The sequence below is a fragment of the Galeopterus variegatus genome, unplaced genomic scaffold (genome assembly GCF_000696425.1).
Source record: "Galeopterus variegatus unplaced genomic scaffold, G_variegatus-3.0.2 Scaffold59, whole genome shotgun sequence".
Taxonomy (NCBI): Eukaryota; Metazoa; Chordata; class Mammalia; order Dermoptera; family Cynocephalidae; genus Galeopterus; species Galeopterus variegatus.
Window position 1 is genome coordinate 334318 of NW_007726170.1, and position 18230 is coordinate 352547.

General features: G+C 38.9%; 1 protein-coding gene across 1 annotated transcript in view; it reads right to left on the bottom strand.

Moving 5' to 3' along the window:
- Positions 1 to 12312: 12312 nt before the first annotated feature.
- Positions 12313 to 18230, bottom strand: part of RBL1 (retinoblastoma-like 1) — a 71289-nt gene continuing 65371 nt past the window's right edge. Inside the window, exons 21-22 of the mRNA XM_008575398.1 lie at positions 15822 to 15986; positions 12313 to 14101 (exon numbers count right to left, since the gene is read on the bottom strand). Coding sequence (XP_008573620.1) covers positions 13925 to 14101; positions 15822 to 15986 — 342 coding nt within the window. The 3' untranslated portion in view covers positions 12313 to 13924. The remainder of the gene's footprint in view (positions 14102 to 15821; positions 15987 to 18230) is intronic.

Here is an 18230-nt window from a genome sequence, read left to right on the forward strand (position 1 = left end):
AAAAATCACAGGGAAATTAGAGAGTACTTTGAGAAAAAAATCAAAGTGCAACATACCAAAATTTATAGGATGCAGGGCTCATGCAGTGCTTAGAGGAAAATTTACATTTGTAAAATTTATACTGAAACTTAAAAATAAGAAAAATCTCCAATCAGTAATGTAAACTTATACCTTGAGTAAACAGAAAAAGAAGAGCAAACTAAATGAAAAGCAAATATAAGTAGGAAATAACAAAGATTACATCAGAAATATATAAAATAGGGAATTAAAAAACAATAGAGAAATCAACAAAACTAAAACCTTCATTTAGACTGACCCAGAAAAAAAGAGAAGACCAAAATTATTAAAATCAGAAATAAAGTCAAAGGGAAAAAAAAAAAGAAAGAAAAAGAAAAAAGAAATAAGGCAGGGGCATTATTACATTGTCATTATGGTTTTTTCTGGTGATAAGATTTAGTTTCTTTCTCATTCTTGTTTGCATTTTTGTTCTACCAGTGGGTTTTGTTCTTTCTTGTGTATTTAAGGTAGTGATTATGGTTTTTCAGATTCTATGTGCAAGACTTCCTTGAGGATTTCTTGTAGGGCTGGTTGTGTTTTTTTCTTTTCTTGGCTGGCAGTTTTTTCTTTTAGTATTTTGAATATATCATCCCACTTTCTTCTGGCTTGTAGAGTTTCTGTTGAGAAGACTACAGTTAGCCTGACAGGGGCTCCCTTAGGATTCTCAATTTGTCTCTGAGCTTTGCCAGTTTGACTATAATGTGTCTTGGAGAGGATCTTTTTGGGTTGAATCTGTTTGGGGATTTTTGAGCTTCCTGGATCTGAAGGTCTGTGTCTCTCCCGGTACCTGGGAAGGTTTCTATTATTATTTTGTTGAATAGGTTTTCCATGCCCTTTCCTCTCTCCTCTCCTTCTGGAACACACATGCTTGGAATGTTTGTGTGCTTGAGGTTCCTGCTAGTTCTCTTAGATTTTCTTCATTTTTTAAAATTCTTTTTTCCTTTTTTTTTTGTCTGCCTGGGTTATTTTGAAAAGACTGTGATCAAGATCAGAAATTCTACTGTCTGCTTGTTATAGCCTGTTGCTTAAGCTCTTGGCTGTGTTTCTTATTTCATTGAGTTAAACTTTCAGTTCCACGAATTCTGCTACATTCTTTTTTAAGGTATTCATCTCTTTGTAAATTTCCTCCTTCATATCCTGGATTTTTTTTTCTTGTTTTATTATGTTTTCTAACTGAGTCTTCTGTATCTCAGTAAATTTCCTTATGATTGTTACCTGGAATTCCTTTTCAGTCACTTTAAGGGTTTCCTGCTCTATAAGTTCTGGTATTTAAGAATTACTGTATTCTTTCAGTGGTGTTACATTTTCTTGGGTTTTCATATTTCTATCTCTATGTTGATGTCTTGTCATCTAGTAGAGCAGTTGCTTCTTCTATTACTCTGGAGTGGAGTTTGAAGAGAGAGACATCATCTTTTTTTTCCAGTCTCCACTGGTGACTCTCCTTGTGTCAATGCAGTTGAGTACCTGGCAGACCACCTGCATGGTGGCTGTGGCTACTGTTGTGGAGTTGAGCCACTTCTGTGGCAGCCATGGCTGTGGCAGTGACTGTGGTAGGCCACTCGCATGGAAGTGGTGTTTATGGCATGCTCTCTTGCCTGATTCTGGGTGGAGGGGGCTGGCCTCAGCTCCTTCATAAGAAGAGTTTTTAGTTTAACCAATTGGGTTTGTTCAAAGCAAATCCTTTTGAAAGCTTCTATTTTCTGTTTATTTGTATTTGTTATAAAATGTAATTTAGGGCTTTCTGGTTAGCTCAGTCAGTTAGAGTGTGGTTTAATAACACCAAGGAGGGTTTGGATCCCATTACCAGCCAGCTATAAAAAAAAAAAAAAAAAAAAAAAAAGTTTAACTTAGGGGTTGGCTGATTCACTCACATGGCAGAGTGTGGTGCTGATACTACCAGGGTTGAGGGCTTGGATCCCCATACCATCCAGCTGCCAAAAAAAAGAGGGTAATTTAATGCCATATTTATTATTTTCCTCCCAATCCCATACTTTCTAGGGGCCCCTGATCTTGCACAAGGTGGCTGGTTACTTGCTCAAGGTTACATGACTGGTAAGTGACAGAATAAGGATTCAAAGGCAGTGCTGACTCCAAAGCTTAGGCCCTTTTCAGTTTGCCATTTCATATAACTCCACTTACAGTCCTGGTGATCCTGTTCCATCCAGTCATTCCACAGCCTAGGAACCAACCCCTATTAGAGACAGGCTCTGGGCTCTGGCACAGTGAGAGAAATGACTGCTCAAGCTCCCTTCTTCTGAAGTCAATCTCACCATGGTTAGGACTAGAAAAAACTGTAAGATCAACTAATTTAAGGCCCACCACCCAATGACCTTGAATACCCCAGCAATTTTTCCCTGAACTTTCTCCAGACACCTTCCACTCAGCCAGCCAAACCAAGCAATTTTATTTCTCTCAGCTTTAGTCTTGTGGTACTTACATCTTCCTCTTCAAACACTGCTGCTGGTTCTCAATGCCAGCTAGTACCACTTTCTGTTTCTTTGTTTTACTTCCTCCTCATTCTTCATAGAACCTTGCCTCCCCAAGACATTTTTTTTGTCTGCCCAAATCCCAAAGCCAAGTCAAAATTCAAAAACAAACAAAAAAAACAACTGTTGATTTCCTTGACTGATAAAAATAATACTCAAGAAAGAAAACTTGGAAAACAAAATGTCTATATACACAATTACAGAGCCAAAGATCACCTCCTAGTGTGTTCCCTATCAGTCTTTTTCTCTACGTAGATGTAGAAACTTATCCCCAGGTCTGAGAATCATTTGAAAAAAAGGAGACCCTGAAAATTAATAGCTATGTACTATAAGTCAGGCATTCTACTTGTGCTTTATGTCCATAATTTCTAATCCTCATAGCAACCTCATTAAATAGGTATTGTACTAGTTAGGCTTATTTGGTTATAAATACATTCATTCATATATCCAATATTAACATTTAATGGGTACTATTTGCCTGGCACTGCTCTGTGCACCTGGGACACATCAATGAAGAAAACAGACAAAAATACTTGCCTTAGTGAAATTTATATTCTAGTAGAGGGAGGATGGCAATGAGCAATAATATGACAATAATAAACTTGTATGTTAGAAGTTGGTGCTATGGAAAAAAATTGAGCAGAGTAAGAGATTAGAAGTGGAGGCAGGTAGGGTCACCATTTTGGATAGGGTGCTTAAGATAAGGCTTTGAAGAAGGTGACATTGAGCAGAGACTTGAAGGAGATGAAGGTTTCAGATATGCAGATGTCTGGGGCAAAAGTGTTCCAGATAGAGAAACAGCAAGGGCAAAGGCTCTGAAAGCAGAAGCATGTCTGGAGTTGAGAAATAGCAATAGACCAGTGTGGATGGGGCAGAGTGTGTAAAAGAGGAAGTGGTGAGAAGTCAAAGAAAGTGCAGACTATCAGAGCTGCAGGCTGCAAAGCAGCTCCACATCTAGAGGTGAAAGAAAGCCTCTGCTCCTTCACTTCCAACAGAAAATTGTAAGTGAATGACTTCAACAAGCCTGGATTGCATTTATTCTTGGACTAATTGCTGCGGACAAGGTTATAAAATGGTTGACCCAATCAGGTGGGAGAGACTAAAGTATGACACCCCAAAATATACTTTGGCATATTTTGAGATATCTATACAAAGAAACTGCAGACACAGGAAGAGCTTTGAAAAGGTGTTCTTTGTAAAAGGAATTTACATCTATAAAGAAAATCTACATTAGTAAATAGTAGATGCAAGCAGAGGCTTTCTCTAAGTCACCGTTAACTGCCTAAAAACAGATCTAGAACTGGCTTATATCACAGGAGAAGAAACTAGACTTTGTCACAGGCTGTCAGCTATACTTCTGGGATGATCGTAGAGACTTTACCTGCATAACAAGATAACCTTTGTTCCACTGATTTCCTCCCCTCATCCTCCCATAACTTGTGTCACCACCTCCCCCTAGAAGCCCTAAATCCAAGTTCCTTTCTGTACTCAGGATAGTATAAAAACTTCAATCATCTGGCCCTTCTTCGAGTCTTATATTTTGTGAGGCTCCCATGCCAATGAATGTAATAAATTTGTTTGCCTTTTCTCCTGCTAATCTGTCTACTGTCAGTTTATTCCAGACACACAAATTACTGAAACTTAAGTAGAAGGAAAATTTAAACTTTCCCTACAGTTTTAACTAGCCAGCCACACCAAATCACTCTGCTCACTCCAGAGGCTACAGCTAAGAAACTGTGGGACCTGACAACACTGCCAATAAGGTAAGATTTTTGCCATGCCAGTCTCTGGATCTCTGCCTGTAAAGACTGGTTGAGCAAGGGTGGTAAGAGTGTCTTTTTCTTTCTAAATTTGGGTTAGCAGGAGCAAACATGTACATGAACTTGTTCCTGTATAGCAACCCTCGTGTTTCTTTGCTATGTATTCTGGTTTTCTGATGTCTTCCCTCCTAGAGATAATCTTGTTTTCCTTTGTGTCTGTGGTTTGTGTCATGTGTCATAAAAAGAGAATCACAGTGCTGAAGTCAGGCATAGACCCTGATAAGCCTGTTGTTCAAGGTGGCTTCGCAGACTGGTGAGTTCACAATTCTCAACAACCTGCATCTGTTTAAACAAACTTTGCTGTGTGTCTCTGAGACAAAAACCAGATGAGATTCTCCTTTTGTCCTGTTTTATGTCTTGAGAACTCGGAGTTGCAACCAGTGAGAACTCCCTCTCTCTGGTCTCTGCCAGCCAGGGAGCACAATTTTAGGATTGCATCAGGCAACTAGCCTAACAGATTGGAAGCCCAGGGCACAAAGTACAGAGCAGCATTCTGTTTGTCTGACCATACTAGATATTTGGGAGAGAGGGTTTGAAAGACAAGGAACAACAAGGAGAGAGCCAATAAGATTGAGTTAAGGGAGAAGATTGTCATTGGAACACATTACCCACCCACCCCCAAATGTTCATTGTGACTATTTTAATAGAAATCTTTCACTGAGCTGAGTTTGTTCTGTGTGATGGGGGCAGGAAGATCTGCTCCAAAATAGAGAAAACAAATGAGGATGCCTCCCAGGGCAAAAGAAGACCAACAACCTTGAGGAAGAAAGAAGATGGCCTAGGACTTCCCAGAATACTTATAGAAATCTGAGGTAGCCCAAGACTAATATCAGAAGACACTGATTAAAAATTGGGCTGCTTCACTTGATTAGCCTAAACAAAACAAAACAAAAAACTGAGCTACAGTCCACCCGTGGATGAATGGAAAATAAAATGTGGTATATGCATACAATGGAATATTATTCAGCCTTAAAAAGGAAGGATATTCTCACATATGCAACATGTACAAACCTTGAGGACATTATACTAAATGAAATAAGCCTGTCATAAAAAGACAAATACTGTATGCCTTTACTTCTATGAGAGTTGAATTTATAAAAACAGAAAGAAGAATGGTGGTTGCCAGGGGCAGGGGTGGAGGTTGGGAGGGGCAGGAACAAGAGTTAATTGGTATAGAGTTTCAGTTTTGCAAGATGAAAAAGTTCTGCAAATTGGTTATGCAACAATACAAGTGTTAACCTACTGAACACTACTGAAGTGTACACTTTAAAATGGTTAAGACAGTAAATTTTACGTTTTTGTATTTCACTACAATAAAAAAATTATTTTTTAAAAAATTGGGCTGCATGGTTGCACAACAATGTGAATATATTTAATGTCACTGAATCATATACTTAAAAACAGTTAAAATGGTAAAATTTATGTTATATATACTTTCCCACAATAAAAAAAGAAAACTTCATTGAATAAAAAAAAAAAAAAAAAAAAAACTTTTTTGAAAAAAAAAAAAAAAAACTTTTTTGAAAAAAAAAAAAAAAAACTTTTTTGAAAAAAAAAAAAAAAAACTTTTTTGAAAAAAAAAAAAAAAAACTTTTTTGAAAAAAAAAAAAAAAAACTTTTTTGAAAAAAAAAAAAAAAAACTTTTTTGAAAAAAAAAAAAAAAAACTTCATTGAATAAAAAAAAAAAAAAAAAAAAAAAAAGAGGGGATATGGAACCACAGTGCTTAGTTTTGTATCCTAATGTGATCTGGGCAAGTTAGTTGAAATCTCCGAGCTTTATTTTCCTTGTCTGTAAAATAGGGGTAATAATTTTATTATAGAGTGTTATAAGAACTGAGTCTGGCACACAGAAAATGCATAATACACGTGAGATACAATTATTATAAAAAGCATCATTGGGCCTCCTTCTTCAATTCATTAATTTGATAAATATCAAGCACATATTTAGTCTATGCATCAATCTACACTCTGGGAAAACCACATTTAAAAAAGTACCACCTACATAAAGCTTATATTCTTGTGGCAGATTTAGCTAATACATGAGTAGGTTATAAATGCTAGGAAGAAAAATAAAACAAGATAAGAGTAAAGGCTGGGTTGGTCTTGGGAGTGCTGTGACTTGACTCTAGCAGAGACTCAGATGAAGTGAGGGAACCTAGGTGGTAGTCCATTATGTGATGAAATATCTTTGGTACTTTAACAACCCTGTATCATAATGTTATAGATTAAATAAGACTTGATTCTTACTTAACTTTGCAAACATTAGATTCACTAAACGACATTGATTCCTAATGCCAATATCTGAAATAAATCCAACCAACCTCCCCCCATTTTTATCTTTCCTTCTTTGATGATAAAATGAATAATAGTACATTCATACATTGGGACATAAGCATTAAAATTGTCATAGAAGTATAATTTAGACAATGCAAAGATGACACTGTAGATACTAAGTGATATATATAAATAACTTTTCCTTTAAAAATACATAATATATGCTTTTTTTTTTCCTTTTTGTCTTTTTTACTGACCGGTAATGGGATCGCAACCCTCGGTGTTGCGCCTACACCGCGCTCAGCCAGTGAGCGGGAACCAGTCTCCATATGGGATCCGAACCCTCAGAGGGAGCGCCACCGTGCTCCCAAGCAGCGCACTCTCCAGTGCGCCACTGGGCCGGCCCCATAATATATGCTTTGAAAAAAAGTCCAAGATTCACATCAAAAGGTGACCCTGAGTAGAACAAATGGAACTCATACGGTGCTGGTTGGAATGCAAAATGATAATATCGTCACTTCAATAAAGAATAAGGCAATATCTTATGAAGTTAAACATATAGTTACCATTTGACCTAGCAATCTAACTCAAAAAATTAAAGGAAATAAAAATATATGTTCAAGGATTGCATGCAAATGTTCATAATTACTCATAATAACCCAAAACTGGAAATGCGAATGTCCATCAACTGGCAAATAAATTGTGGTATACTCATATTAAGGAAAATTGCTCAATAAAAAGAAACATATTTACACATACAACACAGATGAATCTCGAAAACATTACACTAAGTGAAAGAACTCAAACACAAAAGACTACATACTGTGCACATACATACATTTATATGAAATTCTAGAAAAGGCAAAACTATATTTATTTTTTATTTATTTATTTTTTGGTCTTTTTTTTGTGTCCGGCAACAGATCGCAACCCTCAGTGTCGCGCCCATACCGGACCGGGACCGGCAATGGGATCGCAACCCTCGGTGTTGCGCCCGCACCTTGCTCAGCCAGTGAGCGGCCGGTCTGTATGTGGGATCCGAACCCTCGGCGGGAGCGCCGCCGCACTCCCAAGCGGCGCACTGTAGCAGTGCGCCACCGGGCTGGCCTGAAAAGGCAAAACTATAGTGACATAAAGCAGACTGTAAGACCTGTGCACCAAGCACAAATCCCACACGCCAGGGTGGCTCACTTCACAAAGACCACGAGACAGAGACTGTTGCAATCAAGCAAGAGGAATTTTATTCCAGCATGCTGGGGTCGCTTCACCTTCAGGACAGAAGCAGCCCCGAATCTTTAACACAGGGGTTTTTTATACAGTTTTTTAGGCAGGCTTTCATAATAGGATGAGTTGTTAATTATCTGAGGTGCCTTAAGATTAATGGTTAGGCTTAACAGGCTGGCACCCCGATAAGGAACGGTGCATTTCTCAATCGTTTATCTTCCCTGGGGTCTGCCAGGTAGCCTCTAGATAAGGAGCTGGTTAGTTCCTGAGACCAGCTGGTTCCTGGAATGTTAGTGTGCCTGGGTCTGCCTGACCTCTTAGAAGCTGCTTTACTTAAAATGCCTTTAGATATGCTTTCCTGTTTTTAGCAAGTGTTTGCAGAAGCAAATTGTGCAGGTTAAAGTTATACAAGCATATTGTGCAGGTTAAAGTTATACTTTCCCCCTTCACAGACCAAAAGTTGCCTGGGTGTATGGTGGGGAGGATGTGGGAAGGGGAGGGCAGGAGATCAAAGGGCATGAGAAAACTTTTTACAGCGATGGAAATGTTCTATATATTGATTGTGGTGGTAGTCATATACCTACACACAATTACTAAAATTCATTAAACTGTACACTTAAGATGAGTGAATTTTATTGTATATAAATTATGCCTCAATAAAGTTGGAAAAACTCATACAATTTAAGATTTGTGGAAGTTTCTTCATGTAAAAAATAATTGTTATAAAAAATTTAAAAATTAAAAAAAGTGGCAATACAGGTAATTTTTCTTTTTTGCTTTTGTATATATACTCTAATTTTTCTACAATAAATTAATTTTCTTTTATTTTTATTTTTTTTCTTTTTGTCTTTTTTTGTGTCCGGCAACGGACCGCAACCCTCAGTGTCGCGCCCGTACCGGACCGGGACCGGCAACGGGATTGCAACCCTTGGTGCTGCGCCCGCCCCTCGCTCAGCCAGTGAGCGGGAACCGGTCTGTATGTGGGATCCGAACCCTCGGCGGGAGCGCTGCCCCGCTCCCAAGCGGCGCACTGTAGCAGTGCGCCACCGGACTGGCCCAATAAATTAATTTTCTATAATTAACCAATTACTTCCTGAAGTGTGATGACTGACTGAGCTCAGTAAACAGTGAAGTCTGACTGGTTTGGTGGTGCAGTGGCAGGGAGCGTGTTTGAATCTGGATCTCTGGACTCTTGGCCATTATACACTTCTGCTGAACTCTAGACAGGTACTTCCCGAACTTCCCCAATAAGAATAGCCTGGGATGCTTGTGAACAAAACTGTTCCTGGGCCACATTATTGAATCAGCATTTCCAGGGGACAGGCCTACTAATTTGCATAGTTTGTAAGCCCTTAAAGGTGATTCCTATCACCAGGAAATTTGATGGAACCATTGCCTAGATGTAGGATCTGAAACCTCAGGGGCAATTTTTCCTCTTAATATATTAAAAGACTGTTACTGATGCCAAATAACCTCACATGTGTAGTTTCCACCTGGAAACTACTACTATTGATCCTTTCTGGAAAGTCATCTTCCTTATGAAGCCATTCTTGACTGGGACCCCATACATGCCCAGAGTTAGGTGACCCTCTGTGGTTCCTCTTCTATCCCTGCTACCACTATCTTAATTAAAGTGTACAGTTGTTCTTGCAGAGGTGTTTACAATCACTTAATTCAGGGATTGCCACTACGGGCTGGATAATTTGTTGGTGGCTATCCTGTGCATTGTAAGGTGTTTAGCAGAATCCCTAGATACCAGTAGCACCACACCCCCCTCTCCAGTTGGGGCAGCCATAAGCATCATTGCCAAATGTCCCTAACGGGGGCAAAACTGCCCCAGGTTAAGAACCACTATACTGATTTGTCTCTGATTTTAGTCTAAACATCCTCTAATCCATCCTCTACACAGCTTCCAGAGTTCCAAGCCTTGCTACTCGATTGTAGTCCTTGGACCAGCAGCATTGGCCATCACCTGGGAGCTTATTAGAGAAACAGAATCTTAGGCCCAACCCCAAATTTATTGAATTAGTCTCTGCATTTTTAGTAAGATTAACAATCCCAGGTGATTACTATGCTAATTTACCTTTCAACAGCACTGCCAGAAGGTCTCTAACTTGCTTGAGAATTATCATTTAGAACAGAAGTTAAAACAAAGTTTTTGGGTCCTACCCCTGGAGATTATGATTCCATTGGTCATTGGTAGCGTCTAAGAATGTGTATTGTTAACATGTCTCTCAGATAATCCTTATCCTTTGTCGCCATTGGCGAGCTACTGAAGAAGTAGATAATGACAAAATCAGATGTTTTAGAGCTTAGGGTATTGCAGCTCTAAAACATCTGATTTTGTCATTATCTACTTAAAATTAAAACTTCTGGGCTGGCCCGGTGGCGCACTGCTACAGTGTGCCACTCGGGAGTGCGGCGGCGCTCCCGCCAAGGGTTCGGATCCCACATACAGACCGGTTCCGCTCACTGGCTGAGCGAGGTGCGGGCGCAGCACCGAGGTTTGCGATCCCGTTGCCGGTCCCGGTCCGGTACGGGCGTGACACTGAGGGTTGCGATCCATTGCCGGACACGAAAAAAGACAAAAAGGAAAAAAAAAATTGAATTTCTAGAGATGAAAAATACAAGATCAAATGAAAAACACATTGTATGGGATTAACAGAAGATTACTATAGGGGAAAAGATGAATGAACTTGAAGACATAGCAGTGGAAACTATCCAAAGTAAAATACAAAGGAAAAAAGTCTGAAAAAATGTAAAGAACATCAGCAAGCTGTGGGACAATATCATCTGGTCTAATGTGTGTAATGCAGGTCACAGAAGGGGAGAGGAAGACCAAAAAAATATTTGAAGACATAATAGCCAGGCATTTTTCCAGTTTAATGAAAACCATAAACTCACAGATCCAAGAAGCTCAAAACTTCTTCAGTAGCTCGCCAATGGCCTATAGCAGTGGTTGTCAAACCTAGGTGCTCCCTTAGGGAGTATTTAAAAATCCTGATGCTTACTTAGGTTGTTCCCTAAACGAACTAAATCAGAAATCTCTGGGGGAGAGACCCATGCATCAATGTACTCTTTGAGCTCCCTAGTTGCAGCCAATGTTAAGAACTACTGGAAATAATCAAGCCTGAGCTCCTTTGCATGGTTTAGAAAGCCCATGTATGAAAGGCCCTGCCCGCCTTTCTAGCCCTACTTCCACCCACAATTTTGCATATGCACAATACACTCCAACCTCATTAAATTACCTGCAGTTCCCAAATCTATAGTACTTTCATGACTCTGGGCCCTTCTACAGTTTGTGCTCTCTCTGTCTGGAACACTTTGGCTGCCCTGGCAAACAAAGTTTCATCAGTAAGGACTAAATTACCATATAACCTCCCCTTCAGAAGTTTCTCAGACACACTTGCCCAGGCAGAGTGACTCACTCACTCCCTTCTCTGTGCTAACACCATCCCTCTTTGTGCAGAGCTGTATTACTATACTTATATTAATGAGCGACAAATATTATATCTTGAGGACAGGAACTATGTCCGATTCATCTTTATATCCCTAGCACCTAGCAGATGGCCAGGCATAGATTAGGCAGGCAATAAATGCTTGTTAACTTAGTGAAAGCATTATAAAGGAACAAAATTAAAACAAGGAGGAACATTACCTTTTTGAAAAATCTGATTTAATATAATCTAATCACATTAAAGTCTTAGTTAGAAAATAATTTTTAGGGCCGGCCCGGTGGCGCACGGGAGAGTGCGCCGCTTGGGAGTGCGGCGGCGCTCCCGCCGAGGGTTCGGATCCCATATGGAGACCGGTTCCCGCTCACTGGCTGAGCGCGGTGCGGGCGCAACACCGAGGGTTGCGATCCCGTTGCCGGTCCCTGGTACGGGCGCGACACCGAGGGTTGCGATCCCGTTACCGGTCCCCGGTACGGGCGTGACACCGAGGGTTGCGATCCCATTACCGGTCAGTAAAGAAGACAAAAAGGAAAAAAAAAAAAAAAAAAAAAGAAAATAATTTTTAAGCTGTGGGTCTCATGTGGAGAAATATTCCTGAACTCACTCCTAAGAGACAAATGAGCCTTTTCCTTAATTCAGTGAAATAATCCTGTTTCTTTATATGTAGCTAAGATTTTTTTAAAATTGAGGTGAAATTCACATAACATAAAATTAACCATTTTAAAGTGTACAATTCAGTAGTATTTAGTAAATTCACAATGTTATGCAACTACCACCTATATCAAGTCCCCAAATATTTTCATTAGCCCAAAAGAAAACTCTGTGTCCATTAAGCAGTCACGCCCCATTCTCACCCCAGATCCTGGAAATCACCAGGAACATTAACTTTTAAATTATACTAAATAATTTAAAAGACATAAAGTAGACATTTAAAAAGACAGATTTTAGATGGCTGCACAATTGTTTCTAGTCACACAGAAAATAGCACAAGTATAATTTTTTCAGTAATCTCAAAAATTCCAATTTTTATTAACCATTTAATGCACACTGATACCAAGTCCTAAATACCGATAAAAACATATCCATATTTTTTATATAGTCAGTGTACAAATTCTCATTTATACTTTGCACATTAATAATGAAGATGAAAATGATACAATAGTCATAGCTACATAAAAATATGTACAAAGATTCAAGACAGACTCTACATTATTTTACTTATAACAATATGTGTAGATACTACACAAAAAATGAGGTGTAATTTTCAGAAAAGTAAAATGTGACCAAAATCCCTTTTCTTAAAATTTAAAAATGAAACTCCTGACAATACTAATTACTGAAAGCCAAGTCTTAGACTAATTCAAATTAGTCAGGGTTGGAGATAGGTAAGTTAAACATTATGCATTTAAAAAAATAAGTTTTGCAGTTAAAAACATACATTTGATAACATCTTCTCAAAATTAATGAAGAATGGCTTATTCAAGTCCTTCCAGATTCTGGAAACACACTAGAAAAAGTGAATGTGGAACAGAGGATTCTTTGGAAAGCTCCATCCCTAGGACTGGGAAACATCTTCAGGGAGACCAAGCAGTCAAATCCTAATGGGAAATTCATGATGCACTAATAATAATGAGAACAAAGTGGGGGAAGTAATAAGCAGCTATTTTACTAATATACATTAGAATTATAAGGCATCAAATAATTTTAATGTGGCTTTGAAAAAGGTTTCAAATATTCTTAGGAAATCAATTAGACATTGAGAAGGACAGATCTCACACATTATCAGGTGCTAACTAATAGGAAACTTAGTTTCTAATAACTTTACCTGAATTTTATACTGGCTTGAAAAGCAGCTTCCTATTTTGAGTTACATGTCTTAATACGATCATATATAATTAAGTTAAAGTTATAAAAAACAAAATGATAGGTGTTTTAAAAAGGAGCAAGTGCCTCTTATTGGGTTGTATCACCAGGCTAAGAGGGCTCAGGGTTGGAAAGCAAGGAGTGGAGGTAGTGCAGGGCTCAGGTACAAATTTACTTACGCTCAAGCAGAGGAAGGGCATGAGAAGGGATCCACACAACCCAGAATGGTAGTGGCACCTGGATGTCAAGTTACCACAGGGGGCCAGAGACAGCCTGGTATATTACCCTCTGGCCTGGGTACTATGGGAATCAACCCCTACTTTCAACATTAAATTGAGAATACAAGTATCTCAAAGCACACACACCAAAAACATATTATTTACCCTTGTATAACAAAGCACAGAAGGAGGAGACATTTGATTATTTTTAAAGGAGCTAAAAAATTATGCGGTTTCTCCTTATTTATTTCATCTTAAAAACTAACCCAAGGTACAAACATTTAAAAAATTCTATGACTATTAATATTTTAAAAGGCACTTAAAACACTCCTTTCCAATCTAACTGAAAATACATCTCTGTCAACTACATTTTGGATAAATGTAAAAAAAAAAAGCACATAATTTTGGTGCAATTTTTCTTATAAGCTAGTGATATTTATCATCTGCAGGGCTGAAAGCATTGAAGGATAGATCACCAACTTTCTGCAGAACCTGAAAGTGCTTTTATCACAGAAACAGGAACAGTGTTAATGATTTGCTCTTTCACTGACAACATCTTGTAGTCGTTTAAGTAATACATCGTCATTTTCTTGACAGAGGCGTTTGGCAGGTGATTCTGCATCACCATCGATGGATATCGGTATTGCTCGCTTCTTGGTTCTCTGCTCACCTTGCCTTATCATGTTGTTGATATCTTTCAAACTCTGCAAAAATAGAGGACATATGTAAATAAAGGGGGAAAATGGGGGAAAAGCAGCAAAAAACTAGGCTGCTTTTTCCTGCTCTCTATCCCCTACCCAAATTTAAACACTGGGGTAGGACCAGCCAGTTTGCTCAGTTGGTTAGAGCAGGGTGCTGATAACACTAAGGTCCAGGGTTCAATCCCTGTACCAGCTAGCCACTACCCACCACGAATAAAAAATAATGTATTAGGTGATAAATATGTTTAAAAAAATAATCTAGGCCAACCTAATAATGGTGGCTAGAACTAATTTTTTCAGGTGGTTTTAAAAACTAGATTAACCTTAGAACAACAGTTTTCAAAGTGTAGTCCCCAGAACAGAAGCAGCAGAAGCATCCAGAACTTACTAGAAATGCAAATTCTCAAGTCTCACCCTACCTACACCTACTGAATCAGTATTTTGGGGATAGGGCCCAGCAATCTATGTTTTAATAAGCCCTCCAGCTGATTCTGATGCTTCCTGAAGTTTGAGATCCTATTCCTCAGAGTAAAGCTTTTCAAACTTTAATGTGCATAATAATCATCTGGAGATCTTGTTAAAATGCAGATTCAGCAGAGTTGGTGCGGGGCCTGAGAATCTGTGTTTCTAACAAGCTCCCACGTGATGCTGATGTTGCTGAAAGTGGTTCCTGAAAGCTGTGCATCACAACCATCTAAGGAGCTTGTTATAATTATAGGGTCCCAGATCTGCCTGCTAAGGATTTGTCATTCAGTAGCTGTGTGGGACAGCTATCTGCATTCAACAAGCTCCCCAAGTGATTGTGACCCATAGTTTCAGATTCACTGCTGTAAAAGTCAGTTGTTCTAACCGTCCTTACAGGAAATCAATTTATATAAAGAAGAAATTCAAATCTGTGAGGTATTATATCTTAGTCAACTTTGCTGAGTATAGTAGATTCTCAATAGGTTTTTGTGGAACTGAATAGGAAACTAATGAGTTAAGGAGCTGCCATTGTATTTGGACTGAGTTACAATCTGCCCCACTTCAATTTTGATTCTGGCTTCTGAAAATATACTGAACATATCTGTTTGATAGTTATTGAAATACCTGAAAACAGCAATCATGTCCATATTACATCTCCACCATCATACATGGATAAAGATAGAGATAACCACAGAGCTGTCTGTGTATAGAGGAGACCTCTATTTTTAGACTTTTCACTATCTAGGTTGCCAAACACCAAATTATCTTTCACTTTTCTTTAAACTTAACAGTCCCCATGTCTGACCACTTGTAGATGATACCTTTCTGGTCCTTTCTCAAGATCATCCTTTTTTTTTTTGTCCTTTTTTGAGACCGGCTGCACCGCGCTCAGCCAGTGAGTGCACTGGCCATCCTATATAGGATCCGAACCCACGGCGCGAGCGCTGCTGTGCTCCCAGCACCGCACTCTCCCGAGTGCGCCGCGGGCTCGGCCCCTCAAGATCATCCTTAAACAGGGAGATACACTTGACTCTTACTGTGAAGCCCCAAATACCATGTCAACATCAATGGACTAAACTACCTCAACTGAATATACTGCTCTTGATCACAGGAAACTTGCCATAGTTAACAGTTCGTATTTTATTAGTAGTAGCTTTGCAGAAAAATCAAGATTAATGATAACTGATCGGTAATCTGAAACACAACTTTTAACATATATGTATAAGTTGATTTGGAGTAAAGTCTGTATGCACCTTACCTTAGAAGGGCTGCCATTGAATTTGTACAGCAGAGCACTCCTTGGCGTAAGGCATGACCCATTCTTATGTGGGGAAACATAAATAGAGTGCTGTTGGGAAATCCGGCGTGGTGAGCCTTGTTGTTGCTTAATATGTGGAAAAGGAGAGAGGGGTGGAGCATCCATCTGAAATAACCCAAAAGTCAGATTTTTTTTTTTGGTGGCTGGCCAGTACAGGGATCAAACCCTGGATCCTGGCGTTATTAACACCACATTCTAACCAACTGAACTAACCAGCCAGCCCCCAAAATCAGATTTTTAACATAAAACATTTTCTTTCTTTTTTTGAATACTACCAAATTTTTACTCTTATGACATCTCCTAATAAGGAGTCAGTTATATTGTAAGAGCTTATTTATGGCTGAAAAAAGCAAACAAATGGCTCATTAGCCCTCATTTTTCAATGATTTAAAAAAAACATTTTTTTCAGCGGCTGGCTGGTAACAGGGATCAAAACCCTGCACATTGGTGTTATCAATACCACACTCTAACCAACTAAGCTATTCAACAATTATTAACAGATGAACTAAAATTTATTTTCCTGGATCTTTCAGGAAATCCTATAATTAGTATTAAGAATTTTGGGCAATGGTGGGGGGCCAGGAACTTCAGTCACCCCCGACATCTGCATCCAGCCCAACAATGACTGAGCCCCTGCTGGAAGCCCCCTGGTCTCCCCTGCCAGAATGAAGGGGGTGCCAAGGGTCTTGACCACACCCTACCTCCTTACTCCTCCTCACACCCTACTTCCCTCCCCTCTCCTCCTCCCCCCCACTGCTCCACAACAACATCTTAGAACGTAAAAATATAATAATATAAGTAAATAAATAAATAATAGAATTCTGGGTAAGATACCAGGAATGGTAAACCAAGAGAATGGGAAACCTTGCATTAGAAAGTAGGGACAAAGCAGGGACCGGACACCCGGTCCACAACCAGGCACACTGCCAGCACCAAGGAGCATGCCAAAAACATCTCCTCCATGTGGGTGGCCCACCACAGCCACCACAGTAACCACGGCTGCCGTGAAAGTCACTAGACATCACAACTACCATGCAGATGGTCCGCCAGCCACTGGAGTGCATCAACACAAGGAGAGTCACCAGTAGAGACCAAAGAAAAGAACAGGATGTCTCTCTCCACAAAGCCCATTCCAGAGTGACAGAAGAAGCAACTGCTCTGTGATAATATTGGGGAACACCTTTCAGCATTGGACAGATCATCTAGGCAACAAATCAACAGAGCAACCATTACTCTTTCAGAGGGAGAGAAGCAATCTAGGGTTATCAGTGGTGGGAGGGGGGAGAGATAGGGGGATAGGGAGAGATTGGACAAGGGGCATAAAGAATAAGTACAATTTGTAACAATAAACATACTAATAATATTGATTTGATCAACATATGTCAACATTGAATCTCCAAAATATATATAATCAATTATGATTCAATAAAAATCAATCAATCAATCAATCAATAATCATTAAAAAAAAAGTAGGGACAAAAAATAATTAATGTTCTAACACTTGCAATAAGAATCTCTCTCCACACACATACCCACAACCAAAGCAGTAGCAGAGAGAATAAAAGAGAGGTTAAGGAATTCTATGAGCCAACAAAATGATTCCAACATGGAACAAATCTGTCAATGAAATGGAAAATAATTCATATAGATACGCAAAAGACTTAGAGTTAGGTGAACAGGGATTTCATTTTTCTTTAATATTCTGTACAATGAAAATAAAATAAATGGAGATGGCTCCTTAACTAATATTTCATTCATCATCTTCACTTGAAGCTAATTAGTTTCGATTGGCTGGTGGTAGAGATATTCATAGTATAGTACAGAGGGAGGGTGGAACTGATGGAGTAGGATGAACAGTCATAACCTCTGAGGATAGTTGCAGACCATATTCCTTGAAAGGGACAAGGACAGGAATGTAGAGACACACACAGATATGTACACTGCCAAAACTAGGGTCTACATAAAAATGTCTTACTGTTACCCTATTAATAATTCAGGCCTACTTATTTCCTTTTCTCTTTACCTAGAAAAAAACATTTATCTCACAATATAACAAGAAAAACCAAAAAGAACAACAAAAAATTACCCAAATCAATTGTTTCAAAATTTCCATGTTACCATCTAGTCCTTGCCCATTTGAGCACATAATTTCTAGCAACATAATCACAGTGTAGATAAAATTCCCATGATTTCCTCTGCTCTCTGTTGTATCATAGCCTTAATCACTCTGATTAAGTTACTAGTCATTCTGATTGCTAGTGTATTTTCTCTTATATAAAATATAGTGAGGCTTTAAATTCTGAAATACTTATGTAACAAGTAAACTCATAGTAATTGTAATTCAACTAT